At 41.2% G+C, this 27,581-nt stretch overlaps 1 protein-coding gene across 1 annotated transcript in view; it reads left to right on the top strand.

The window, feature by feature from the left end:
* Positions 1–1,012: 1,012 nt before the first annotated feature.
* Positions 1,013–27,581, top strand: part of abtb2b (ankyrin repeat and BTB (POZ) domain containing 2b) — a 40,213-nt gene continuing 13,644 nt past the window's right edge. The window contains exons 1-2 of the mRNA XM_030731335.1: positions 1,013–2,472; positions 26,737–26,886. Coding sequence (XP_030587195.1) covers positions 1,581–2,472; positions 26,737–26,886 — 1,042 coding nt within the window. The 5' untranslated portion in view covers positions 1,013–1,580. The remainder of the gene's footprint in view (positions 2,473–26,736; positions 26,887–27,581) is intronic.

Below are 27,581 nucleotides of genomic sequence, written 5' to 3'. Positions count from 1 at the left end.
CCATCTCAGTTTCCATGACTGATTAATTCATAGACCACGATGTGAAGTAAGCATGTGTGTGTGTGGTGGTGGTGGTATCAGAATGAGTTTTTCAACTTTAAGCACATGTGCAGTATGTTCTGTAATGTCTGGGTCTGTATATGCAAGATAATATTTATTACAGTCACTGTTGCAGTCCAACGTGCATGCAGAGTGAGTGTTCTGCTTTAAACTGCTATATTTAATGGAGACACACCCCTACCTGTCTATGTGAGTGCAGACTGAGAAGCAGGTAGTCAGAGCTTTTTTTTTTTTTTCTTTTTTTTTTTTTTTTTAAAAACCTCTGCTGAACTTCTACTGAATGAGCTGAATGTACGAATTAACCAGAAGAAATAGAACATTTCTCAGTGGAAAATGAAAAATGAGGGGAAAGTTTATATTTGATTAAGCTCTTACAATACTTTCGCCTTCCTTCCAGTTCTAAATGAGCCTTTACAATGCACTCTGTAAAAACTAAGTCTAGTAAAAGTAAACTTTACTCCGCAGTGTGAGTCTTACAGAATCACTGTAAAATCACAGTGAAATTGACTAATGTGCAGGCAGTAGGCCAGCAGCGCCTGAGTGAACACGAAGAGATAACTGGAGACTGGCTGATGTGCTTTTTAGTTCCAAGTAACCAAGCACACCCAAGATAATAATTCTCGGGAACTAGGCATGTATGTGTTACTTAGTAAAATGTAGCCTAATGTTGTTTATTAGACCGCAAAAACTGGTATTTTTAAACTCTCATTTGTGACAAAATAATACATATATAATTGTTCTCACAAAATAGTTTATGTGTTATGATGAGTGAGTGCCCTCAGGCAAACGCAGTAGTGGGTCACACATGTTAAAGCGCTCCGTTGCCTGTTTGAGCGGAAACGAAGTTTACTGTTGTTCTCCAACTTAGGAAAGCTTTTTAAGTGTACTCTGATTGGCTGAAGTGGGAGTCGGGCATCTTCTGATTGGTGTTTGAGCTGCTTCCGTGTTGTCATTCAGCAACAATCCCTCCTCTCACACATCTGTATCTGAGACTCTCCGGTAGGCTGTACTTGAGGACGAGCTGTGAGAGGAGAGCAGAGACAGAAATTCTGATTTTTCCGCTGCTATCTTCGCAAAACAAAGATTTTCCATCTGTTAAGTGGCTACAAGGGAGCTGTTTTATAAGTAAACCTGAGTTTGGCTGTATTCAAAGAGCGGGAGGACAGTTTGCCTCTTTTAAAAGACTGCTTACCGGAGGAAAGTTTAAATCCCGGTGAGACCGAAAGGTGAGCCGGATGCGACTTAAATCGTCCCGGCTGTTCTCTTTGTAAATTAAAATAGAGAGAGCTTTTGATTCAGTGTGTGTTTTCTAGCCGGGAAGACTTTATCTGCTTAAGGAGTTGCAGTATTTGGCTGTCCCACACTGAACTCTACAGCATGTCAGGCAAGTGTAGCGCTGTGTAACCAGTTCATCCAGCTCGCCGGGGAGTTTCGTCAGCTTGCTTCACTGACGTGCAGGTAAGCCGCTGACGAGGTTCGCCTCACTTCCAGAGCGTCCCTGTGAAGGCCGTTGGACGACGATGGCTGGCTTGAGTAATGTCCACATGAAAACCCTGGAGGACCTAACTCTGGACTCGGGCTACGGGGCGGGGGACTCTTGCAAATCCCTCAGCCTGTCCTCCTCAAAGTCAAACTCCCAGGCATTCATGACGGCCCCTCACCGGGGGAACTGGTGGTACTACTCCGGCTCCATGAATAGCAGAAACAATAGCTGGGACACTGTCAACACAGTCCTTCCTGAAGACCCAGAGGACATCTTCTCCAAGTGTCCACGCTTACCTGAACTGGAAGAGTTCCCATGGACTGAGGAGGAGGTGGCCAAGATACTGCGTAAAGTGGCCGAGAGTGGGAGCATGAAATGGGGGACTACACCTGTGTTCTCACCGGAGGCTGTGAGGCGGCTGTCCACGCTTCTCCGCAGGGCTCTGATCCGCATTTCTAGAGAGGCTCAGCGTCTCAGTGTCATGCACTGCCGCTGCACACGCTTCGAGGTGCAGAGTGCCATGAAGCTGGTGCTCAGCTGGGCTCTCGCCGACCACTGCGTCTCTGCCACAGTTAAGGCCATCTCCTTGTACAGTATGAGTGCCGGTGAACTACTGAGGAAAGGCAAGTCCGCCCGCTGCGGCCTCTCCTTCTCTGTGGGACGTTTCTTCCGCTGGATGGTGGACACCCGCATTTCCGTGCGAATCCACGAGTATGCAGCAATATGTTTAACTGCATGCATGGAAGCTTTGGTGGAGGAGATAGGAGCCCGGGTGCTGATGGCCGAGAGGGGTCATTCAGGGCCTGATTTAGGGTCAGGGAGCGTCACAGTGAGTGCAGAGGCCATGGAAGGGGTGGTCAACAATGACGCGGAGCTGTGGGGAGTCCTGCAACACTATGAGCACCTGATCTGCGGGAAGAACGCAAATGGTAAATATAAATGAAAGTCTCCCTTCGGTGCATTTAAATTAGCACATTGCATAACTTCTGGGTAACGTGATGGATGAGGGCTTTCAGTGAATGTTTTGTTGCATGTCAAAATTTGCCCAAACTATTTTTTTTCTGTCACATATTCGTCTTCCTGAGTGCTGGTCACAACTTTCCACTCACTCAGAGCCTATGTGTGGAAAAGGTGAAGTGTGGCTTGTGGTGGAAACAACAACAGCAGCAGCTTTATTGCGTGAGCATCTGACGGATTTGCTGCCAATTTGACTTGTCAGAGTAAGAAAATTACAGTGCACACGCCTCTAATATGGACAAAAAAAAGTATTTTCTGTCCGACCAAGGCCACAAAAGGAAAAATGGTGTAGAAAATTTAGATTTTTACTTCTACCCCAGCAAGATTGAGTCCTCACATGTCACTCAGTTCTACTGTTGTGGTTTGGGCTGCAGAGATCCTAGGCAGGAGGCTTGTCTGTTGACATAGCTCTCTGTTTGCGCTGACTTCACCTCTCAGCCTCTCGCTGTGTTGGCTACACTCCTTTTAAAATCCTCCCTTTCTTCCATTTCCTCATCCTGTGCTCCTGGTGTACAGATCTTTCACCCACCACCCCTGCATACTGTATCTTACATCTCTCCCTCCTCTCTCCTCCAGCTACAGCTGTGCATCCTGCTCCCTGTCCCATTTGTTTCCTCCACCCTCACATCCCTTCTGAATCAAGTCTCTTTCTCAGCCTTCATTGTCAAGCCCTAGCACACTCTCAGAGCTCTTTCCATGACTGTTTTGGCAGCCCAGCGTCGAGTTGATTCATGAGCTTGTGTTGGGACAGTGTAACCAGCCTTTGTTTGTGGCCCACTACCAGCTCCCTGGAGCAGAGCTTTTTACTGCAGCACAATGGCCTTTTGTTGTGTGATCATGCAGCTTAGTCAAACACAGAGGGAGTGAAAACAAATGCTGAGGACGCATACACACAATTGTACAATATATAACTCAGAAAGAGAGGAAATAACTGTAGGTAGTCAATATTACAGGGCTGCAATTAGGAGGCTCACTATGGATCTGATCTGGGATGTCAAACAGATGGACTTTATGTGCAAGTGTGCTGTGCATGTGGAGAAGATGCTAATGCAATATGGCCAACTTCAGATCTGAGATCAATGAGCATGCAACAGACAGCACTTTCCCACATGCATGCACACACTTATTAACTGAGACATCCATTTCAAAGTCTGTACAGCTTCCAGTGGCTTCATTATATCTACTCCATTTGAGCCTGCAAGTGCTATAAACAGTACATTGCTGTGCACTGGACGGGCCTGTTGTTTGGATACACGTTTAAGTTACAGCGCTATTTCATTACAAAATAAGTTAAAGACCAGCTTTTGTCACAGAACTTCCCCAGATGTCTTTTGCTTGGCTTTTGACTGGCCTATTTTGGTGAGTTCAGTCATTGGTCTTGAGAAAGACCAGTGTGTGGTGTGGGTGCGTGTGTGCATATAATAACAACAGACTATTATTCTGACCACCCTAGCTTTTTATAGGCCTCAATCTGGGATATGGAAGCCACATACCCCTCTACCATCTTACCACCTGACACCCCACACCCTGAAAGCAGCAATCCCCTGCTGCTTAGGGAACCCCCACCCCTTACCCACCACCCAAATACAAAACAAATAACAAATCTCCATTTTCCTCTTACAGACCAGAATGGGAGGGTAGACTACTGATCATATGGAATAGCATGGGACATTATAATAAAACTCCTCCTTCTCACTTGATCTCACTTCATCTTTCTGCCTCTTTCTCAGGGGCTGACCCACATCTGGAACTCTTTAAGTTAGAAATGACTTGTACGGCTCCAATAACAAAACTGAAAACTCCCTCCTTCCCTCCCTCTTTTCCTCTTGCTCTCTCATGCTTAGTCTCATTTTTTGGCTTTCTCTCCCTCTCTCCTTTTTTTTTTTTTTTTGCCATTGCGTTCACATCCACTTCATCTTTATCTGTTTATTTCTTCTGGTCTACAGGGAGTGCATTAGAGAAACCCAGTTGTGATGTGCCAGGATCTTATTCATTACACTTGCACACACTCACTCGAGCACAATTCACATGCACACAGACTCCGAAACCAATTTAGTCCGCTTTGCTTGCGTTCAAATGGGTCTACAGCACTGGTTGAACGCTACACACAATGTGACTATAAAGAAGACTCAATTTGTCATTCATTTCTCCTCACAAGGAAATGGCATGAGCAAGCTCTTCCTGGTATAATTTGTTTTGACAGTACAGTGGAGCATTTTAAAGTGCAGAGTAGTAGCTTTACTAATGGACAGTGGAAGTGGCTATGAAATCATTGATCTTTATGGCTAGCACACAGATGGACTTGTTAAACTTTGGTCTGGCTCACAGGACGATTTCCAAGTGAGTTCCATTCAAATGTTTGCAGGACTTTTTTGCTTCTGACCGACTTTATAGTTGTTCTCTCAAGAAGTAGTTTAAACAGCAGTTTAGTAGTTAATTTGCAAATAGTTGACTAGAGGGGCATTTGTTTTGAGGCTTGACTTTCAACTCAATCACTAGCCCCATTCACTATTTGCAGTGGGCAGTAGTATGAAATTTTGGTTGCTGTTCTATGGCTTGAATGTAAACACTTGTATGGTCTGAAGCAGGGGCTTGGTGAAAGAGAGCTTTCATGCTCAAAATATCGTAATATCATACCTAGATAGATAAATGTAGACCCGGTCCAGTACTAACAAAAAAATTTTTTTTTTTTTTCCCTGCTCTTTCTTCTAACTCTATGAAGGTAGTAAAATGACTGCTAGTATTGGGTTTGGGGTGCACTGTCAGAGCATATGATTTGCTGCTCAGTGTTTCCCTAAATATGTATTTAGCCCATAAAGAGGCGTGGGAACAGTGGGCAGAGAGATGCAGGGAGAGCAGCCCAGTGCTGTGGTCACACAGATGGAGAAACCAGCACTCTGAAAATACATTCCCTGTTGCACAAATCTGGTGAGGATCAAATAGAGTTTTTTTTTGGGGGGGGGGGGGAATGTTTATATTATTAAGGCCTTACAAGAGTGTTGGGTATGTTTGAGGCGGGCATCAACAACAAGCCTGTTTCTCATATAACCACATAGATTAATTTAGGTGACCCTTTTGAAAACTTGTTGGCTCTTTAAATTGTCTTTGAAGAGCCAACAAGACAATAAGTTTCAAAGCTTTAGTGGATAGGACTGATGCTTCACTAAACTTTATATTTTTGTGTTAAACCCTTTATTTGTGGTTGCATGTACCGGGCTACATTCACACTAATGCTCGGTGTCACTGATTGCAGTGGCTGCTCGTGTTGTCCCAGCTGTAAAAACAGTTAGCCATTAGAGTGCTGTATTTCACTGAACTCATCTGTGGTTTCTTATACTTAGCTTTGCGGATACTGACCATTCTTGGAAAACCATGAGTAATGCATTCACAGATATGACGGCACAGATTTGTCTGGCTATTAAAAAGCCAATAGGATTGAACTAGGGAACTCTCACTGATTTCATGCCCTCTCATGTAGGTCATTTTGTTTGAGTTGATTTTTATTCATTTCACAAACAATAATCTTGGAGCTCATATTGTGAACTCCCCCAGTTGTAGCTGGTCTTCATTTACTCTTCTCTCTTTTAATAACATTTTACAATCATTATTTTGCTCTCCAGCAATGATCCTTTTGTTATATTACAGCAGCATGAGTCACATTTTTTTAAACACTGTTTACAGTAAATCACTGATGGGGTGGAACCAAAGAGAGATGGGTATGACAGATATTCATGGGAAAGAGGCCAAGTGACAAACAAGTAGCGACTGCAAAGTTGAAAGTAATGCTTTCTTTCGACATCTAAATCAAGATGCAATCTCATTCTTGGAAATCAGTAATTTAGCCATTATTCTGTTAGCAAACAGAAGTTATATATTTTCAAAACTTCTCTGACCTGTTGACCCTGAAAAATGTGAAGTGGGAGAGTCGCATGCATCTGTCCACTGGGTTGGGATCACAGCCCAGGCAGTTAATGAGGGAAGCAGGATGACAGGCTGGCAAATGGTTGGAATCTTGAACCAGGCATCTTGGTACATTGCCTGAATGGCAGCAATGTCTAAGAGGAACAACAGTCCATTGCCTCATCTTAATGTATAGTGTGACTTAAGCTTTATTTATACTTCTGCTTGTGTATCCGCAGCATAGCAGTTGCATGAGAACATTTATAATTCAGTCATGAAGGATAAATGCTTCACTGAATAGTAAACAGGTTAACAGTGTGACTTGCTTGCTTGGGAATGTTATGGCTGCAAGCTCCACTATGGAAAGAAGACGGTACGATGCTCTAGGCAAGGTTCTGCTGGGAAATCGTGTTTTGGCATTCATGTGGCTTTTACATTGACATGATCTACCACTTTAATATTTTTAGAGACCACAAAAAACACTTCTTTGCAGTGGTATTCCCTAATAGCAGTGGTCTGTTTCAACAGAAGTATGCACTTTGCCAAAGTCCAAAAACTGTTCAGGAATAGCCTACATGTTATCTTTGATATTTGCTAGAAAAACGAGTAAATGGCCCATACCTTTGCACCACATCATTTAAGCCCTTAGAAAAGGTGACCTCCTGCTAATGGTTGGTGCATGATAAAACGGGACACCTTCAGAGGTCTTGGAACCTACACAATGTTAAGCTGTTTGTTTGTTTGTTTTTCATTATAGAACTGCATGTCATCAAAATAGCACTGGTGATGTACATATATGATGTATGTGAGTCAGAAGGTCACTAATTTGTGAAACCTTGGATTGCAATGAAGAAGCATTTCTTGGATGTTTGACAGGAAATACTACAACAGGTATTTTTGTGTTTGTTTCTTTGGGTGGCTTTGGTTGTTACAGGTTACTGCAAAGAAAGAAAGCTAATATAATAATCCATGTTGCAATCACACTAATACAATTTAACTTAAACATGACCTGAAACTGGAAACTCAAAAAAACTGAGTCTGTGTCAAACCACAAACCCCTACTAAAATAATCAGCTTCCCTTCTCTTTACGCTGGAAAATCAGTGCCAGCCATCATGGTTGTAATTGTTAATAGGCATTAGCTGGAGCACGTCCTTTGTGCTCAATGTGTCCTCCAGCAAAAACTAAAGCCAGCCACTGCAGTCGATACAGAACTATTTTGTGGCTGATTGGGTTGTAATGTTTTAATTACACACAAATAGAGGTGCATGGGGAGCGACTGCATGGAGAAGGATCAGGAAGTGTGCAGTTTAAGTGGAAACACATTTTGTGTGAGCAGGCATTGGATTTAATTACCTTGTGCTGCGTCCTCTGTTGAAATCTGTTGAAGTCAACCTGATTTAGCCAGGTCGATTCAAGCCAGATCTCTGCAGCTGAGGAAGAGTTTGAGCCTGTCTGCAGGATTGCTTCAGTGTGTGCATACAGCACGGGAGCCAAAGTAAAGGCTGTGATCACTTCAGCCAGTTCTGAAAGAGGGCACAGCTTCTTTTGGATGTTCTGCAGCCAAGTTTGGAAAGTAATCCCCCCCCCCCTTCTTTCCTTTAAAGTCTAAACTGTTGTTTTTGTAAACAAGCTGAAAGAGGGAGCTTTTTGTGACGCCGTCAGTGACCTCTTTGTCCAGCAGAGTCAAAGAAGCAGAGTGTGGAGACTGAACGGCAAAGCTCAGATATATGGCACTGGAAAAGCAAACACACTCGTTTGTAGACTCACCCTTTTGCACACAAATCTAACCTCTGGAGATATTCACACTTGGGTTGATACTGATATTCATTTACATATGCACATACACTACTGTACACATGAGGACTTGCAAATTTACACAAGTAGAGTACTTCATTGTAGTCTTTTAGGATCCAGATACGCTATTCATGTTGTCTGTTGATCACTATTTCGATAACTATAGTTGACAGGACAAAAACACTAGCCTAATAATGGCCTTCTGCACACACGCATACAAATCTGTACAGTTAAAATATATGGGTAGAAGGAGCTGTTATACTTTATATTAGTGTCTTCTTTAGTGGCAAATCAAGACCCACCTCACAGTTTGTCTCTCACAGGTTTGAGCATTGGTTCATAGCTTGCATTAACAACGGGAGTAGTTTCTCTAACTCCCTGAACAACAAGCCAATTTTCCAGAGGAAAAACTTGGATAGAGGGAATAAAATGGAAGCAGTGGAAAATAAAAAGTAAGTACAAAGTGAGAGCAGCATTTATGACAAGCTTTTTGGTAAGTGTGTCAGGTTCAGTGGGCATAGAGCCCATTTTGACAGGTTAACAGAGCTGTGTGTATGTATGCCATAAGTAGGTCATCACAGCCTTTGACATTTCTTGCACTTGTTTTTTGCTTTGATTTCATTCACTCTCTCCCATCTCTGTCTTCCTCCTGTCCGACTCTGATGGTATCTGTACTTCTAAAAGGTACTGCACTGTGTGCATGCATGTGTGTGTGCACATGTGCATATTGGATTTTTGTGTATGCTGGCTTGAGTTAGCCTGATCTGTCAACATGGTTGATTAAGGGCTGACTGAATGACAGCTAACAAAGACATTAAATCACAATGATGATTGGAGACTGAATGTCTAGTCCCGTTTCACCGAATCCAAGAAGATGCAGTTATCTGGCTTTTTAAACATTTTTGAAATATTTATTGACCAGTGACAGAAATGGATGCAGACTGTATCCATTGGTTGTCATTGCCACCATAAGTAAGGGTACTACTTGTTTTGTTTTCCATTTCCTCAACTGTCTAGTCTCTCTTCACCAGGCGCTGGAATGTGTTTATTTGCACGTTAAGCCTGCAGCTTCATCAGCAACAACACGTATATAAACACCGAGACTCAGCAGATTGTTTGCACCACTTTTTACCCACATCACAGGACATATCAACCCTTCCCCAAGTTGTGTTGATTTCCAGACTGATTAGGCTTTAAGCCATTTGAAATGTTTCTCTTGGTATGACCATATCTGTTCATCTTTTTTCTTTTTTTTTTAACCTCTGACATTATATATATACATATAACATACTAGGTCCTTACTTTCTTTTTTTCTTTTCTGGCAGCGGTTGTAATCTTTGTGAGCTGATTTGTGTTATTTTTCCCCTATCCAATCCTGCTGTCTTTCTTCTTTCTGCTTGCTGTTTGCAAATATAAGTGGTGTGTATATATTACAACAATATGTGTCGAAGCTTTTGCTCTTCCGTCTGCAACCTCGTAAACCAGTGCCATCTTCTAAAAACATCACCTGTTGGGTCATGGTCATTCACATGGATATGTGGTGATTAAAAGAGCCACAGCAGCACAGCATATTTAGACTAAAACCATGTACAGTTAGGTTTCCTGGAATTCCCTTGTGGTTAGTGCAGGCAAAGAGCACATTTAGAGGGCCATATGGAGTACACATGTGGGCACAGGAAAACCGACTCTGTCAAGACAGGACACCCTCTGCTCTAGACTCAAGTCTCTTTCTGTCGATAAGATCTGTACATGATATTCACCACATGTGTAGTCTTTCCTGAAACCAAAATAAACAGATCGAATCTCATGAAAGAAGATGTCCAACAATAAACCATGTTTGGTGAAATAAAAGCACGACTTTAAGAATCTCTACCGTACAATTTGATTAAAGAGATATATGTGCTCAAAATAAAGGTTTAGATAATGTTGAGGACAGGAGTTAGAGGAGCCATCATCAAATGAGCTTGGACCCCATGTTCCAGACTTTAAAGACTCCTTGTTACACATAATCACCATGCAATTCCTTTGAAAATGCTTGCCATTATATATAGGGTTTTTTTTTTTGTTGTTTTTTTTCCTGTGCTGTGTTTATAGGGCTTGACTGCCATTGCTTTTGCACTAAGAAAACTCTGACCTAACACTCTGTTTGTGTTACAATGTGTCTGCACTGGATTTGTCCCTTGGGCATGATCCTGCTTTTTTTGGGCTACATCTGTATTTAACTGTGTACATATGTGGGCCCATGTCCATGGACTGGATGTGTTCTGTGACTTGATGGGTTCCACGTTTTTTTTTTTTTTTTTAATTTTAAAGCCACATCTGCTCTCTCTGTCTCTATGTGTTGTGTTGGCCATCTGGGTGTCACTGCAGGGTCACAGACAGTGCTGGACACCAGCACTGTTTCCTCTCCAGGACTGATATAATCTGAGCCGTAGAGGGGAAAGTGTGGCATGTGGTGGGATTTCACACCAGTGAAAGGAAGCTTTGTTCAGTGTGTTCAGAGAAATCTAACATTTAAAAAAAAAAAAATTAAATGTTGAAATACTCATTAATATTTCTCTTCAGAAGATGACTGAACAGTGATCCATTATTTTTGTTTGTTTTGTTCTTTTTTACCAAAATGATTACTTCTTCAGTGTGCCTTGCCTTCTGTCTGAAAGTGAATATAAGTATCTTGTAGTATCTTGAGTTATCTTGAGTTTGCAGTGCTGTTGTCTATACATGGAGAGGCAGCAGAGGAAGTGAGTCAGACAGGAGTTAAACTGAGCATGAGTTAACCTAAGTGCCCCCCCCCCCCCCCCCCCCCCCCCAAAAAAAAAAAATCCTCCAAAAACAGCCCAAATGCCAACATGTTCATCAGACATTTCTACCACCTAAATGGCCCGTAGATACAAGTGTGACTAATTATATTTCCACGTGCTTTGCATTACAAAACAGACCATGTACCTCATACAGCCTTGTGGTATTACTTTTAAGAGGTGTTATAAAGGATTTTTCAAAGGCTTATTCTGAAATATATTAAAAATCTAAAATCTAGCCGGGCAATCGGTGCAACAGAGGTCAAGAATAAAGTTGTGGAACTGGTCAAAAGGACTTTCCGTTAGATAAATGCTCCAGCAATTAAATGCTTGTCTGTAGCTTGACAGGAAATGCCTCCACCACAGAAGGAGCCTTTCAGTAGTCCAGTCAGGTGCTAAGAAAGGGTGTGTCTGTCTGCATGATGCAGGGGGCAGATGTGTTAGGAGTTTAAGGTTTGCAGTGGGGAGGGAGCCAGCCTGAGGGTTAGCAAGTCATAAATATTGCAACACCAACACCCAGCCAGTTAGCTGAGCCCCAGCCAAAAAGAACAGCTTTTACTCTTTCAGGTGGTGCCATGCAAACATTTCATCATAATTACCTTAATTTGTTTTGCTGAAAGGCTTTGTTTTGACATGAGGTCTGCAGGCTAGCTCCGATACGCAGCCAGTCTGACGTCAGGGGAACAATGCAGAATGTACATATGACAGCAGACTGAGAGGGAAGCCCACAAGTGAAGACTGAGGGAGGAGAAGTCTTGGTGCTTCTCTGACTCTGATAACATTGTGGCTCTATCTCGCTGTCTGAAAATACAAAGATAACTCACACAGAAGATGCTTGCACACTTACACAAATAATTCAAAAACACTAGAGATAGAGGCACATTCTGATAAGTAGCAAATGGGCAGACACAGATGGAAAGGAATCTACACTATCAGCATGCAGCGAGTTTATTTTTTCGGAATGGAGTTGTGATAGCTAGTACTTAACCTCATTGGGATGTCTGTGTGATATCTCTTGTGTTTCAGGAAAGGAAAGTGGAAAGGAAAACAGATATTCTTTACATCCATCATATCTGAATGGATAGCTATAATCTCCAGCCCCATGCTAGGAAAGAAAAACTTTAGTTAAGCCTCTGCAGCTCGTCCTTCCTAAAGGCTCCATCTTTCTCTCTTCTCCTGTTCTCTTAATTCTTGTCAGGCTCTTTTACTGCTCTGTTTCTGCATGAGTCTTCATCATCAAATTACAAGGAAACCAAGACAGTGACTGAGTGAGTGATAGATTAATATTAGACTTTGAATTCAGTAGAATTATACTTGAAACACACTGTGGACTTTTATGAGTTTGTTGATTTAAAAACTTTACCAGCAGAGGAGAAGAGAGAAGGGTTGGGGTTAGGGTTAGGGTTAGGGAATGCATTTTTAAAATGGTTTAACATATCCATATTGAGGCAGTCATGGGTTTCAAAAGTAGGGCTATTTTCCTGCATGTCCCAATGCTGAATTGTACAGGGAACAGAGAAAGGCGGGAATGAGGGACAAGCACAGAGAGGGAAAAAAAATCAGATGAACCTGCCTAGTGGTTCCTGGCTCTTGTGGACTTCTGCTCTAAAGGCCATAATTACCCACTGACCAACTTGTGTTAGTAGCTAGAGAGGAGTAAGGTCAGCAGTTAGCTGACAGGTCAAGTGCTATTCATGCTCTGGCTCATACCCTGCATGCAACTCTCCATTTAACACTCTCTGGCTTTTTTTTCTAATTTTTTTTCTTTTTTTCTTGTGGTTATTTTTGTTTTGTATGAGTTCATGCATTTCTGCAAGATGGTTTCTGTGTCCCCACAGTCTAAAACCAAAATCAGGGAAGCACTCCTCCCCATCTTCTACCTTCCAAACCTTTTTCCTCCCTTTTTCTCTTTCTTTTTGTTTCTTTTGGCCGTCTCAGCGGTCATCTCTCGATCTGTTTTGCCAGTTCCCCTTGGACAAAGGTCAGCCAGAGACTTCCCACACAAAGCTGTGTTGCAGTCAGGCTCCTGGGGACCTACTGCACAGAGACGATGGCCGAGGAAGGCATAATTATGTCCACATGAACGCGCACACACCAGGAGGCTTGATTTTAAATATATGTAGTAATCTCCGGGTATCATATTGTTGGGATCGTGGCTGCTACATTCACTCTGGCTTTCAGCAGGGGGCCAGAAAAAAATTTTTTTTTTCTTCTATTCCCATCTTGAAAAACCATCGTCTTTGTGCAGAATTGCTTCTCTGCAAGATCGCATCATTGGTATGGTATGTGCTGTTTCCTTCATATGTTTCTTTCAAGTGGTAGAAGGTAAAATTTTGCTTGTTATCACTCTCCTGTTTTTGAACGGCCTTCTGAGATTACATGGGGCTGAAATTGGAGCCTGGAAATTGTCCAGGGGTAAGGAAACTGTGTGTGTGTGTGTGTGTGTGTGTGTGTGTGTGTGTGTGTGTGTGTGTGTGTCTGTGTGTGTGTGTGTGTGTGTGTGTGTGTGTGTGTGTTTTAAGCCTATGACTGTGGGTAGTCCAAACCCCAACTCTGAACACTTGGCAAGCAGTTGAATGAAATATCCCATGAACCTTTCCTTCTGTCTGTCTAGCCATATGTGGTTATGGGGTTTCCCGAGTGGGCAAAGCAAGCATTATTGTTTGTCTTGGAACGAAACAGGAAGTACAAGAACTAAAAGTTAGAGTTTTAAAAAGTGGTGAATTATGGGGAAGAAAATAGAGATTTTGCCTGATGAAAAACTGTCAGACAAGGAGGAATTGCAGGGGATGGTAGCTAATAAAGATAGGCAAGGCCTGCACACATGCTCAGCTGTCATCATCACACACAGAGCATACAGCAGGAGAAGGAGAATGAAAACAGGTTGTCCATTTGCATTGAATCTGTGAGTGTGTGTGCAATTATAGTCTTCTCCCCCAATTTGTTACACACAAACATTCCTCTAAAAGAGTCGCACACCCATGCACACCACCCCATTTAAAGTGTCTCTGGCTGCTGTGTAGTCATTTCTCTCTGGGAAGGGTAGAGGGGTTTGTGTGTTTTATTGTGTGTGGTCAGGATGTGGCTAGCACCTCTCAATAGTCATGATTTACTAACAATACCCATGGTGGTTAGAGCCCAACACTCAGCACATATTACAAGTCTGAGTGGGTTGACTGTGCAGCAATCTGGAAACTTTTCCATACTCGCTTTATCCTTTTATTCTGTTAACGCTGTAAATAAGAGTCAAGCAGTGTCAGTCAAGATGATTTATCACAAATTTCCTGCCAGGTTATATTAATTTCTGTAAAAGATACAGTTGGTAATATAAAATTCATATGTGTGCCAGGGTGTGAGTTTCTGTGTGTTTGTGTTAGGAAGGGCTAAAAGTCTGTCAGTTATTATTTAGCCATTGTGGCTTTGGGTAGCACTGTGGGAAAGTAAGCTGAAGTGAAGTGACCGGGTCTTCTGCTGTCCTCAGGAAGAAAGGCATTAACACACATGCATGCACATCCACACAGACACACAAACACACACACACACATGCTACTAAGCGTTTAAAGACAAATTGGCAAATTTACATGGCTTGTACTTCTTACAGTCCCCTGTTTGTTCTGGTTTTACAGTTATAGGAAGCGGAGATGGAGAACGGCAACAGTCTCTTGTGATATCTTGTCTGGGATCCTTGCCTTTTTCCCATCTGCTGCTTAGAGCACGGACCTTCAGTGGGTGGTCCACAGAGACCCGTGGAAGAGACTCATCTTGACCTGCATACTACACACACACGCGCACACACACAGACACTCTCATACTCAGAGGGACAATAGCAGAAAGAGACATTAAAACATGCATCAGAAATAAAAACCTGTGTGAAATGATGAAAATGAACTTTTAAAGCATTTAGATGAAAGACAGTAAGTGAAGCTTGTCTATAGCACTTGCAGAAGCAACAGCTGGGAACACACACATCAACAAACATAGCCCCTGTATACACACACACGCTCACCTCCCACAACTTTATTTGTGTTGCTGCCATGATTGTTGCTGTGGAATGTGTGAGCAGGTGCCCCTCATAGAAAAGAAGCAGCAAAAACTCATCACAGCTTTCTTAAGTTTGTCACAGTATTTGTATTTCCTAGTAAGGTCATTGCGATTTTTATTTTTATTTTTCACAAGAAACATTAACACTGATGATGATTTTCTGTGATGTTTGGCCAGTTTACAAGTTAGTCAGAAAGACACTGAAATAAATGTGTTTTCATCAGACAGAGATTTGTGTCCTTTCATTTCTAATTATAGCTTGAGGTGGACAAAAATAAACTAAAGCACAGTCATCATTTCTACATGAAGAGGATAAGGGCCAGAGTGATAACTTTTATCTGTATTTTAGTTTTAGTACAGAAGGACAGTGTGGTTTCACATTTAACAAAGATTTTCTTTTCTCAGCTTCTCATTTTAAGCATATTTAAGAGAAAGAGAAAAGACAAAACACACACACAAAATCATGGTAATCAAAAAAAAAAAAAAATCATTGTTAGAAAAGTAGAAAAATGCCCACTGACTCATTTTATTTTTTATTTTGATTTTGAATTTCTTGCAACCAAACCCATCTCTTATGACAAATCAGGGAGGTCTCTAACCCAGTGTCCACCACCGCAATGCCATCAGTGTCTTTGTATGTGCACTAAAAAACGCAATGATACTTTGTTTAGCTTTTACGTGTCTCCTATATTGCTGACCATCATGTGGGCGCTTACTACCTCATGAACACAGAAGAGGGTGAATGTGGGTCTTTGTGTGTGTAAGTGTTGCTTTATGCATGTGAAGAGCTGGAGGTCCAGAGATCACATAATTGAATACAGGAATGGTCTTTTAGTAGGCTTTGTTTTCAGGTGTAGACACTCTCTGTGTGTGAGGCAGGGTGTGCTGGGGTCATGGGTGAGCTGTAAACCTCAATTGGTGTCAGATGGGTCATAGAGCATCTTGAATAAGGTAGCTGGTCTGGTTAAAGGTATTTTACTGCCTATTGCTAAGGAGGTGGACATCTTGACCCACCCTGCAGGTCCCAAACACACCCAGGTCACACAGACGGATGATATTTAGTGCTGCTGGCTGCTTATTGCTGTCATCTGTGAGACTGACACACGGCCCCATCATTTGTGCTCTTTATGGAAGTGATTGGTGCATACATTTATTTCATTCTGTGCTTATATGTGTGTGGCCAGACTGGACCAAGCACATTTATCACAATGTCATCTTTTGTGTCTGAAGTTAGGGTGGCCCATTGATTTATTTCCAATATTACACATGTTCCATCAGTGGCATTGATTTCCTGACTAATTCCATGAGGTGCTCTGCTCACTCTAGCCATACAATGTTACAATTCTGCCTCCCCCTCCCATTATCGAACTCTCTTCTGTCTTTTTGTAGTGATGACAGTTGTTGTCAGCAATGGCCTGTAAAGTCAGACAGATGTAAATGGACCAGCCCGGCTCATTACTCCACACAAAGAGCTGCTGGCCTTTTGAGCAAAGCTCAGCTTTGTTCACTCTCTGCTACTGAGAAATGCTGATGAGTTGTAATGTCCATGAAATAATGCACATTCATCCTCTTTATTTATCTCACCCATGGCAGGCTATAATGGGATGGAGTGAGTCTGTGGGTGGTTCTTTCTTAATGCAGGTTTAATTGGAATGTATAGTAGTAAGAGGGTTAATGCAATACTGCTCTACAAATAGTTTATGCCTTTAAGAGACACCATAGCCTTCCATGTTTATTGAGCTGACTCTGCAGTTTTTAATCACGTAAACTAAAAGTAAAGTGCTTTTGCTCAAGTTACTTTACTTTGTTTGAGTTGTACACTTTAAGCTGTTACTTTTTCAGTCAACAAGTTCAGAAGAAAGTCATGTATTATTTTTTTTTTGTATTATTTTACAGCTGTTATTAATTTCTGAAAGATCAGACAACTGATTTAGCTTAAAAATGACAAAGAGGAAGAAAGCAATGACTGAAAGAGTGAGAGGACCTACAGTGCTGATGGTAATCCATCCACCACCCCACCAACCTTGTTTCTTCCCCCCAATTTGACTCACTGCGTCATGAATTTGTCTCTCCCTAGCCCAACCCGGAATGTTAATCAGCAGAAAGCTGCTTTAGATTTACAAGGGGGAATTTGGATCTAATTCTTTAAAAAACACCAGACTCCAAAGCCCCACTATCAAAAACCACTACTTGGATTATGAGAACCATGCTGCAGTAGAAAAAAGGATTCAGAAGGATTTGGTGTTGTGAATTTATGTCCTCGAGCTTTTGAAAGTGAAATATTTGTGACTGCGGATGTCACTCTTAAAGTGTGTTAATTAATGTCTAGGCTAATTTGTGAATTCTAAATTTAGTGTGTTTATAAAAAAAAAAAAAGAATTAGGGAGCAGAAAGTGGTAGAATTAGAAGCTCAGTCCAATAAATGGTAAGTCACGAAATGCTTTTTAAAGGTGTTAGACAGAGAGGGATTGAGGTGATAATTAAACAGTTCCACATGCATAGAGCAGTCTCAGGCTGCTGAGGGTTATTTCTGTCTTCATCATCACATTTATTTTGAGGGCAGTGTGATAATTTAATGGTGACAAATCCAAGTGTGCGTGAATTAAATTAAAACTAAGATGCTGAATTCTTGTACAGGTTACTGTGAATAAATCACTGAAGTTGTGAACTGGTCCTGCCAGCTCGAATTATGTTTGACCTTCAAAGTTCTGCATGTGTGGCTTTAAGGATCCATCACTGCACACACACCAACACACACACACAAATATTTTTGAGGCATATAACTCACTTGTTTACACAGCCAGCTGGCTGGTGAAGCTGAATTTTCTTCTTCTCCTATAAACTGGAGGACTGTGATTTGCCTGTGTTATTGTTTGCGTTTTTTGTTAGCGTGTGTGACTGAGAATTGAGTCCGTGTCGAGCTCAGGTTCAGACCTTTGCTCAATGAACATGTTGTCTGCCATCCAAGCTGACTGGCTCTTTGTTCCTTCACTCAAGTTCCAGCTGAGAGAAAATGAGCTGATCACAGAGACATAAAGGGAGCAATTAGTGCAAATACACAGTCACATGCCTGCACATACACAATTTGTACATTCCTGCCCAGCCTGCTGCCCATAGGGAGGTTAACTGTTTCTGCTTTAAAATAGATATAACAGCCAGCCATTGATCTACTCCAGGCAATAATGTCCACTCTTTTACTAATGGCATGAGCTGATGGATGTGTTGACATTTAAAAGGGACAATAATGAGAGCTTGTCTGTAAACCTAAGAATAGTTACACTGCCACTATTATATTGCACTCCTCACTTTTTCCTGTGATCTTATTTGTTTTTTGGTTTTTGTTCTTTTATTATTTATTGAAGTGCTTTACTCCATTGCACGTGGTGTGATTATTAATAGGGTGGATTAGAGGTTAGGGGTGTGTGTGTGTGTGTGAGTGAGAGAGAAAATTAGAGAAACAAGACCAGCTTCCATAGAGTATATAGTTTCATCTCCAGTACTGTACAATAAGCCCGTGAACCCTATAAAACAAATCATCGTCATAGAGCTATAATGTCCCTTTCCTGCACCAATATATGTCACATATGGAAACTGGGATTGCTGCATGAGACAACCTCGCCCCAGGCACCACAGTCAGCCTGGAGTGTAAAATATAAAACATGATTAGAGAGGGAAAGGGGGAGAGCAGAGGAAGGGAGCGGATAAGGGGAGAAAGCCGAAGTCATGTTTAGGATTAGGGTTGGTTGTGTAGAGCTTAATGTGATTTTTCAAGTCTGTGGAAAACCAAAGCCAGCCGCCCCCTGAATCCTACCATTCCTAATTTGAGTGAGAGTGTGTTTGGGGGTGGTTGTAGGTATGTTACTACGGACCATATTTACAGCTCAATAGTCAAATTGTTTCACTGTTGGAACCACTTAATTTGGCTTGTCAGCATGACTTTGAGCACTTCAAGATACTAGATCTTTTATCCAACTGAGCAGTACAGTTCATGGTTAAAGTAACACTTTTCTGTCTCAATGTTCACATAGTGTGACCTAAAACCTTCATTTCAGACATTCTGTGCACATTAGTTTTGCATTCTGGGTTTTTGGATTGGCTGCCAACAGTGGAACAATGCAGAAATGTGTGAACCAATTTGTCAGTTCCAGGCCCACACACACACACACACACACACACACACACACACACACACACATATATCTCTCTGGTACAGAAATTTGTTTCTCTTTACCTGTAAGATGTAACTTGGTGTCTTCTGTGATTAATGATGTGTGTAGCTGTTCTCAGTCGGTGACTTCAGGAAACTACATTTTACACAGCTGATAAGGTTACTTCCCTTTTTAGCCCCAACTGAACACCACCTTTGACCCGTGGCCCCCTAAAGCCGGGGGTCACCAGAGGTGTCAGAGGGATGTTGGCCAGACCTCACTTCACTTGTCTATCAAAGTCTGTGATTTATCAGGCTCTGAAAGCTGTGTGTGCGTGTGTGTCTGTGTGAGACTGTGTGTGAAAGATATCCTTTACTTCTGATGTCTTTTAATTCAGAAACAGAATGATTTGAACACACATACTCCAGTATATGGTTGCTTCAGTCAGCAGTTTTGACTTATGAATGCTCTTCTGTCTACTCCATGCTCCACATAGGTCGTTTGAGCTTGGAAAGTCAACCTTATATGCTAACCTGTCAAATGATGGATTATTTTAAGCCCAAATATTAATACCCACTTGAAGTTTCTAAATGGTTCTCTGTCTTACAAAAAAAAAAAATCTGTTTAGATAACATCATTAGGAGGGTTTGCCAGAGCAAGAAAATGCATGGATATTTTTAACACTGTATGCTGCAGTCAGTGTAGCAGACCACAATTAGGCCTCCTGATTCTACAGAGATATACACATATACAGTAATAATACTTTGCCATGAATTTTACTGTTGTTCTCTCTGAAGTCATGCTCAGTGCCGGTGTGTGGCACAGAATATCTAGAAACAAGACTGTGGCTGTTCGGGTGAGGTTGGATGTGTGAAAAACAGGTGTCTTAGAGCCTTTACGTGTGGAAAACAAGAGGTCGGGCCTATGAGTGAAGGATCACATCTGGCATATGGGTTCCACTAGAGAGGCATGAAGCACGAGTGTATGTGCCGTTTGTGGTGTCAAAGGCAAAAGACGGTGGGAGTGATATACACCCAGTGACTTATCTTTCAAACACTGAGCTATTGTGTGACTGTCCACATTCCAGTTGCCACAAAAGGACAAGTCTATAGCCTCCTGAAGCAGAATCAGAGCTCCTTCTTTGCCAGGGGAAGTATCTTTGAAGCCCCCTTTCCTTGACTCTCTGATCCATCCACCCTGTAATGAATGAATGGAGAGGCTGTTAAAAGGGGAGAGGCAGGTGTTTACGTGTGTGTGGAGTCTTAACTTTTCTATCAGCTCATTGAGAACATACAGCAATGTGTTGTGTCTTTCACACGCTCTTTTTACAGTAGACAAAACAGATTAGCACACGCAGACCAATTAGAGTCAAAGAATGCATTTTTACTGGTGGGAACAAAAATTAAAATAAAAAAACTGTGAAAGTGCTCATTACACAGTTTCTATTTATTTAATATTTATTTAATATCTAAAAATCACACTGTTTTTTTTTTCTTGCCTACTCGTGTGTATTTTCTGATTCTGGCCATTAAAACAGTGTTTATAGTCTGAACTTGTGAAAGCCTGGCATGCTGAATATTATGCTCTGAACAGATAAATTGCCACAGTCTGAAAACTTAGAGAAAACCCAAGGACAATGAGATATGAGAGGCAGTCATGTCCTTCAGAGTCTAGATATCTAACCTATTAATATTGCTACAAAGCATGTCTACTGAAAACAACTTAGAGTCAAGTAGAACAAATTGTTGCACTGAGAGATAACACAAGAGTAACAAAGGGTAAGGGTCGAGGCGTGTGGGGGAAAGCAAGGATGCATTAACTTCAATCAGCTCTCACTCAAAGGGTTTTTAGCATTTGCCCTTGCAGGTTGCAGTTCAGAGTTTAGATTTGGTGGCAAAAAGGGTTGGCATTTTGAAATTGATGGCTTGACTGACTTATGAAGACACTTAAGTGAGAGTGACAGCCTCCCTGGCCTACATTCAAAAACTTTCTGCACACCAAAAAAAAAAAATAGTTGTTGGATTGTTCTGACCTCCTTTCACCAGGATGTCAAACACAGTTGTGAGTGATAGCTTGGCAGAGCTAGGAGGAGCTGTAATGGTCCTGAGAGAGAGTCTGGATGGGCTGGGAACTGCCATAGGCTTTGTGGTAAGCTTCAGCTTTGATTTGGAGCCGAGATTCCCCACATGACATTTGCAAGGTCAGCCTCAGAAATGGAGCCATATTGGCCACAAAAGAATGAATCCCTTGTGTCACTTGTCTTCCCCTGCCTTCCACTTCCACTCTTCACAGCCTCAGAAACCCCCCCCCCCCATTCCTTCTCAGTTGTATCCTTTTTTTTTTTTCTTCTTTTCTACATGACTCATTTGTCTTCCACTAAAGCTCTGCAATCTTAGTCCCTTTCCTCCTCTTAGCTCCTACCCATATCCCGTCATCTTATCCTCAGCCTCTCCCAGAGAAAAATAATTCACATAGTGCTGGAGCTACTGATACTCGTATTATTTAGTGGTGGTGGGGACAGGCCCTGGTTGGCTTTCAGACCTACATCAGGCCCAAATGACGCAGGCTGGGGTTCTGGGTGAGGCAAGCAACGGGGTGGGACTGTGGGAAATACTGAGTGGCTTTAACCGTTTGCCACAACTTTGAAATAATATTACAGAATCAACTGAAACTGTCTCAACTTTTTTTTTTTTTTTTAAGATTCTCCTTTAGTTCTCCTTATAACATGCTAATATAGACTTAAGATTAAAGTACAGTAATAAGAAATCAACAAAGAAGGCAAAATGTAATGGTCTTGGTGATCTGCCTTTTCTTTAGTTTTCTTGAGAATAGTTCTTAGCTCATTTGTGCCAGTGCAAGAAGTCAAAGAACATAGTGTTTAAAGAGCTGACTGAACACATTCTGAACAGTTTGAGGCTGGTACATGTCACAACTGAAATCAGTCCTATGGTACTATCGGGTTTCTGTTTTGAAGTTAAGGTTTTGAGGAAATAAATAACATAAATCTGACTTTTTGGTTGGTAAGTCCCACTACAGGGAGTCAAAATAACTTATTTTTTACACCACTGCTCACTTAAAAAGACAAGTCTTGCACACACCTCCTCATATTCATTTTTTACACAACCTCACCCACAGTATTGAGACAGAATCTCTCAAAATTGCTCTTTGAGCTAAACTATAGTTGGATGAGTCCTTCTCATTACATGTGACAAACAGCAATACCCACTACTCTGCCATGGAGACCACTGTGGTTATGGTGACCATAAAGAATGGTTGTGTACACACAGTGAGGCACCTGAGAAGAATCTGTAGAGAAAGATGAAAATAATGTGAAACTTCTGCCTTCTGACTGTGTAACGTGGTGTAGCAAACTTTCCTCTGTTTTCTGTGGAAAGCTAAGAATAACTTTTGGAGAATAATCTAGATAAGTTTCCCATGAGGTCTTGAAAACATGTTAGTGCTCCAGTCGCCTGATGCACTTATACCCAGTGTTATTTTTAAGGAATGATTAGATATAGCAAAAACCCCTCATTCTATTTAAAAGTATACCTGAAATTTCACGTCAAAGGAGTGCAAATGGGAATTCTGTGCTCAGACGTGGGTATGGGAGTCTTTGTGCTTGTCAGTGATTGTGAATGAGTTGAAGCTTGTGTATAATTTGTTTGTGTGCATGCATGTTCTTTGTAGCAGTAGTAGTCTGCTAGAGCCAGCCGTTTCTATTGTGTTGGAATGGGGAGTCAGCACATATAATACAAGGCAGATGTTGCAGAGAAAGTACGAGAGAGAGATTTTTTTTGCATGAGACCAGATTTCCCCCTTTGGTAGCCTTGCGCTGCTGGAATGAATATATCCTTAATTGTATCATTTTTATTTTATTTTTTTTAAGAAATCAGCATATCATGTACTGTGTTGAGTAATCCAACTCTAACACCATTAGATATTCTAGCTGTCAGGCCCCTTTTGTTTTTTTGTGTGAAATGCTGTGTGTGCACTTGTGTCCATACACAGTTGATGCCAAATTGCACTGTGATGGTTACTGTTGTGTGCCAGGTGGTGGAGGGGAAGGGGCGCAGTGTGATTAATTTCATAGTCTCAGTCATAAATCATGCAGTATAATAAGAACAAATCCTTCTAAACTGTTTGGGACAATACTCAGTGCAACACAATACACTATACTTACTGCAACCTACTGTGACTCCAGCACACAGTTTTGTCAGTGAGGCAGTATATTTAGTATCAATAATGGTGATATATCAAATGCTGCTAGCTGCGTAGCCTTTCATGAACTCCACCCCTTGGCTCTGACACTGATGCTGTTTTCACACACGTATTGCAGCCCTTCAACCTTTGCAGACATTAGCTGACAGAGAAGCAAATGTCAGATGCAGTCAGATCAGACATTAAGCACCCTATAACCTGCCAACTCTCTATAATGTTTAATTGTGCTATGTGAGATGTGAAAATGGTGCAGGTAGCAAAAACCAGTGGGCCTTGTTTCTCTTACAGTTAAACCAAACAAACCATTTCCTGTAGTGAGAATGTCTTTGAAGTGAAGGATCTCCAGTGGGGTGCTGCATGTGAGAAAGGACATCTTCAGACAATGCCCTTATCTTCCCACAGTGTCTGGAGTTTACCTGTGAAAATGGCTTAACAGTTTGCTTGTGGGAGATTTTTGTCACTTTCAGATGCTTCTGGGGGTTTTTTTTTTTAATGCCCAAACAACAGAAACAATTTTCCAAATATGATGCCTGCTATACTTTTCACAAATTATAAAATCATTACAATAAAACTTCCATACTGATAGCGGTCTATTTTTCGTTCATATAAAATTCAATAATATACACATGCATTATGATGCATCTGAAGGATTTAAAGCAAAAATATAAACTTAGCACAAACAATAAGGAAATTTGTGTTAGTTGATTTATTTCTTTGTTATAACAATGTTTCTTGGCAATAAATCTTACACCGTTGGAAAGCCTGTTTATTTCCCCTTAAATGGTGCCCCATTTGTAAAGAAAATGCATTAGTGGGTTGAGCAGCAGAGTTGAGTTTGTGGGTTGCGCTCATAAAAAAAACTTGCCAAGTCTTCGCTGCCAGTGCCCAACAGCTTATTCTGCTATTGACTCTTGTTTGGAGCTTCTGGTACCCCAGTTGCTGACAGTCAGGCTTATCATTGGAGGCAATCTCAATGCAGAGAGATATCGAGATGAGATTCTGCAACCACAGAGCGGGGTTTTTCAGAGACTACCTTCAAAATTTGGGAGTGGAGAGGATGGAATGGCCTGCCTGCAGTCCTAACCTCAACCCCACTGAACACTTGTGGGATCAGCTTGGGCATGCTGTTCATGCCAGAATGACCAACACAACCACATTGGCTGACTTGCAACAAATGCTGGTTGAAGAATGGGATGCCATCCCACAGCAATGTGTGACCAAGCCGGTGGCGAACATGAGGAGGAGGTGCTAGGATGCTGTGGCTGTGTATGGTTCTTCCGCATGCCACTGAGGCCCCAGTTTTGTTAATTGCTTAATTGCCAGTATGTCTTGTTTCTTCAGAATATTTACTCTTATTTGTGTTGTTTATGAATACAAATAAGAGTAAATAGCAGAATAAGCTGTTTAGCATTGGCAGAGAAAAATTGTCAAGTTTTTCATGGGTGCAACTCACATACTGTGGCACCATTTAAGAGAAAATAAACAGGCTTTCCAACACTATGAGATTTATTGCCCATAAGTATTGTTACAACAAAGAATTAATCAAACAAAACAAATTTCCTTACTTTTTGTGCTGAGTTTATATTCAAAGTGTATAACCAATTTCATAGAAAAAGAGGGGGGAAATTTATTATTATTATTATTTGCAGACAAGTGTGCAAATAGTCTGCATTCAGTCAGCAGTCAACTCTAAGTACCATTAACTCTTGCTGGCATATATCATTAAAAGGAAAAGACTTCAGCGTAAGGTGATGTCATTTTTTTTTTTCAACATGCTTCAGCAGTTTTTTCTTTCAGCATCCTCCCTGGTTCCAGTGAGAGCACATCACTTGCTGGGAGCACATGGGAATGTCATTTTAGGGACAGCAGTCCATCATTTCCCTTTTGGGAGAGAAGGGAGAGTTTAAGATGATGCAGCTTTTTTCCTCTGGCTTTGTAAATAAATCACAAACCTACTCTGATCAGCTTTCTTTCTTTTCCATTTGTCTTTTTCATCTTTGGCCATCTCCTACTTATTTCCTCTGGCTTGGCAGAAAGCTTGTTTCAGATTGAGAAGCCAAAATAAAGGTTAACTTTTGGGCAGCTAACTGCACTCACTCAGATCAATTAGATGCACAGTAGCTATCTTGGCTTTCAAACAAAAAAAAAAACTTCAAATAAACCAGGCAAAGCTAATGAAGCTGAGAGCTACAGCCAGCAGATCTTTTTTTAAAAGACAGAAAAGGGCACTCCGTGTTCTTACTTTGACTGGTCACTACTGTTATCCACTTTAGCTGGAAAACAGCAATTAGAGCAGTGAAAGAACAGGACATTATTGGGTTATGCAAGAAATGATTGTATCTCTTTGCCTGCTCATCTGACAGCCAGATTTTTTTCCCCCATAACATTACAGAAACTGTCAGAGGTGGTTGGGTTGGACTAACTGGGTCTCCTGAGTGTTCATGCAAGGAGGAAATGCCAAACTTGTCCAAGATTGTCCTTAGTTAGTCAGTAGCTGTGTGTTTATAATACAGTACAATTACCAATTTTGTCTCACAACACATGAAATTGTATCATTTTAGTGTATTGGAAACAATTTCATAATGTTGGCTTACAGTATTACACGTTATTTCCTGATTATAGTCACATTTTTTCATTTCCGCTTTTCACGTGATAAAAATCTACAACTGTAAAGGATGCGTTTAACAAGTGCTGCTAAGCACGTCCACTGTATAAGTTATAGTGAAGGATGCCGCCATTTCTACCGTATTTTGTTTATGTACCTTCGTCTTACTCACTGTTCCTCCATCTGACTGACAAATCAGCCTCAATGTCATGTATCTACTTTGCCATCTTTACACTGCAGATGATTATCAACTACATATGATTTCTGCTCTATATTGGAAAAATAGTCATAATGTAATAATGTCAAAGGCAAGTATTCACATTAACACTAAATACATAACTTGATTTTATCATTGTTTTACTTTCTCCTCAACATGCGCCTAATGCAGTATACCTTTGTTTTGTTTGTATTAGCCTAACGTCACTGTGTGCTCTGTTTACCTTCCTGAATGTGCGGAGAGCAAGGCTCACATTCCCCTTGTGTGTTTAGTTGCCCTCAGCGGTGTGGATTACATGTTACAAGGATTATGACAAATGCACTGAGCAAATACCAATTGTTTAGGGATTTCTGCAGCAACAGCTCTGACGGATTTTTCAGAAGTTATGGAGGTCGATTCACATGGTTCGTATCATACCTAAATACAATTTCCTCTCTGCTTTTGTGCCCGTAGGTGTTTTGTCTCTCCCAGCCCATTTCAGTCCCTACACAGAGAACCAGCAGACGTCTGTGGACAGCAGGGAGGATGCTTATGCCCAGCTGGAGCTGAGGACTCTGGAACAATCCCTGCTGGCTACCTGCGTAGGCAGCATCTCTGAACTCAGTGAGTATACGTATTACTAAATAGTGTGTGTTCCTGGTTATACTCCGATTAGAAGTTTTTCTTTTTCCGCATTATGTTTTAATTCATTAAATTCCTATGAGCTCTGAACTGTGAAGCTACACATACCATAAAAGACAAGTACAAGTTCCCAGAAATAATAAAGTGTCATAGCTTTAAAAAAAAGCTATAACACTTTAAAATAGCTTTTTCCACTCTTCTCTTAAAGACAGAGAACCTTTATTTTTTTCATTTGACAGAAGAAAAAAAAACACATGAATTCAGACAGTCAAGTAGAAAGGAAAGATAATATATAATTATCATTTTCTGTCCCAAGTCTCATTGTGAGCCTTTTTGTGTAATTCATCTAATGCCAGCTCTTCTAAAAATAAACAGTGGATCAGTTTATCTACACATGGAGCTTTGGAGAATAAAGTCATAATGCCGCCGATTGTATATTTGCCATTTGTAATTTGTTTGCAAAGCACTGCACAGTCTTTTTTTTTTTCTTTTCAGACTGAAGTTAGTCCACAATACAACATTTGGACTGTGCCAACATGCCTCAGACTTTATTGACTTTATTATAGCCTGCTGTCAGTTTGAATGCAATTGTATTGCTCTTTTTATCGGGATGATTTCCTTTGGGTTGATGTAGTAATAGAAAGTCTAAGTCTACTGAGAAGCAAGGACCTGGCTGG

The sequence above is a fragment of the Archocentrus centrarchus genome, chromosome 6 (genome assembly GCF_007364275.1).
Source record: "Archocentrus centrarchus isolate MPI-CPG fArcCen1 chromosome 6, fArcCen1, whole genome shotgun sequence".
Taxonomy (NCBI): Eukaryota; Metazoa; Chordata; class Actinopteri; order Cichliformes; family Cichlidae; genus Archocentrus; species Archocentrus centrarchus.
This window is presented reverse-complemented; position numbering and strand designations above follow the sequence as displayed.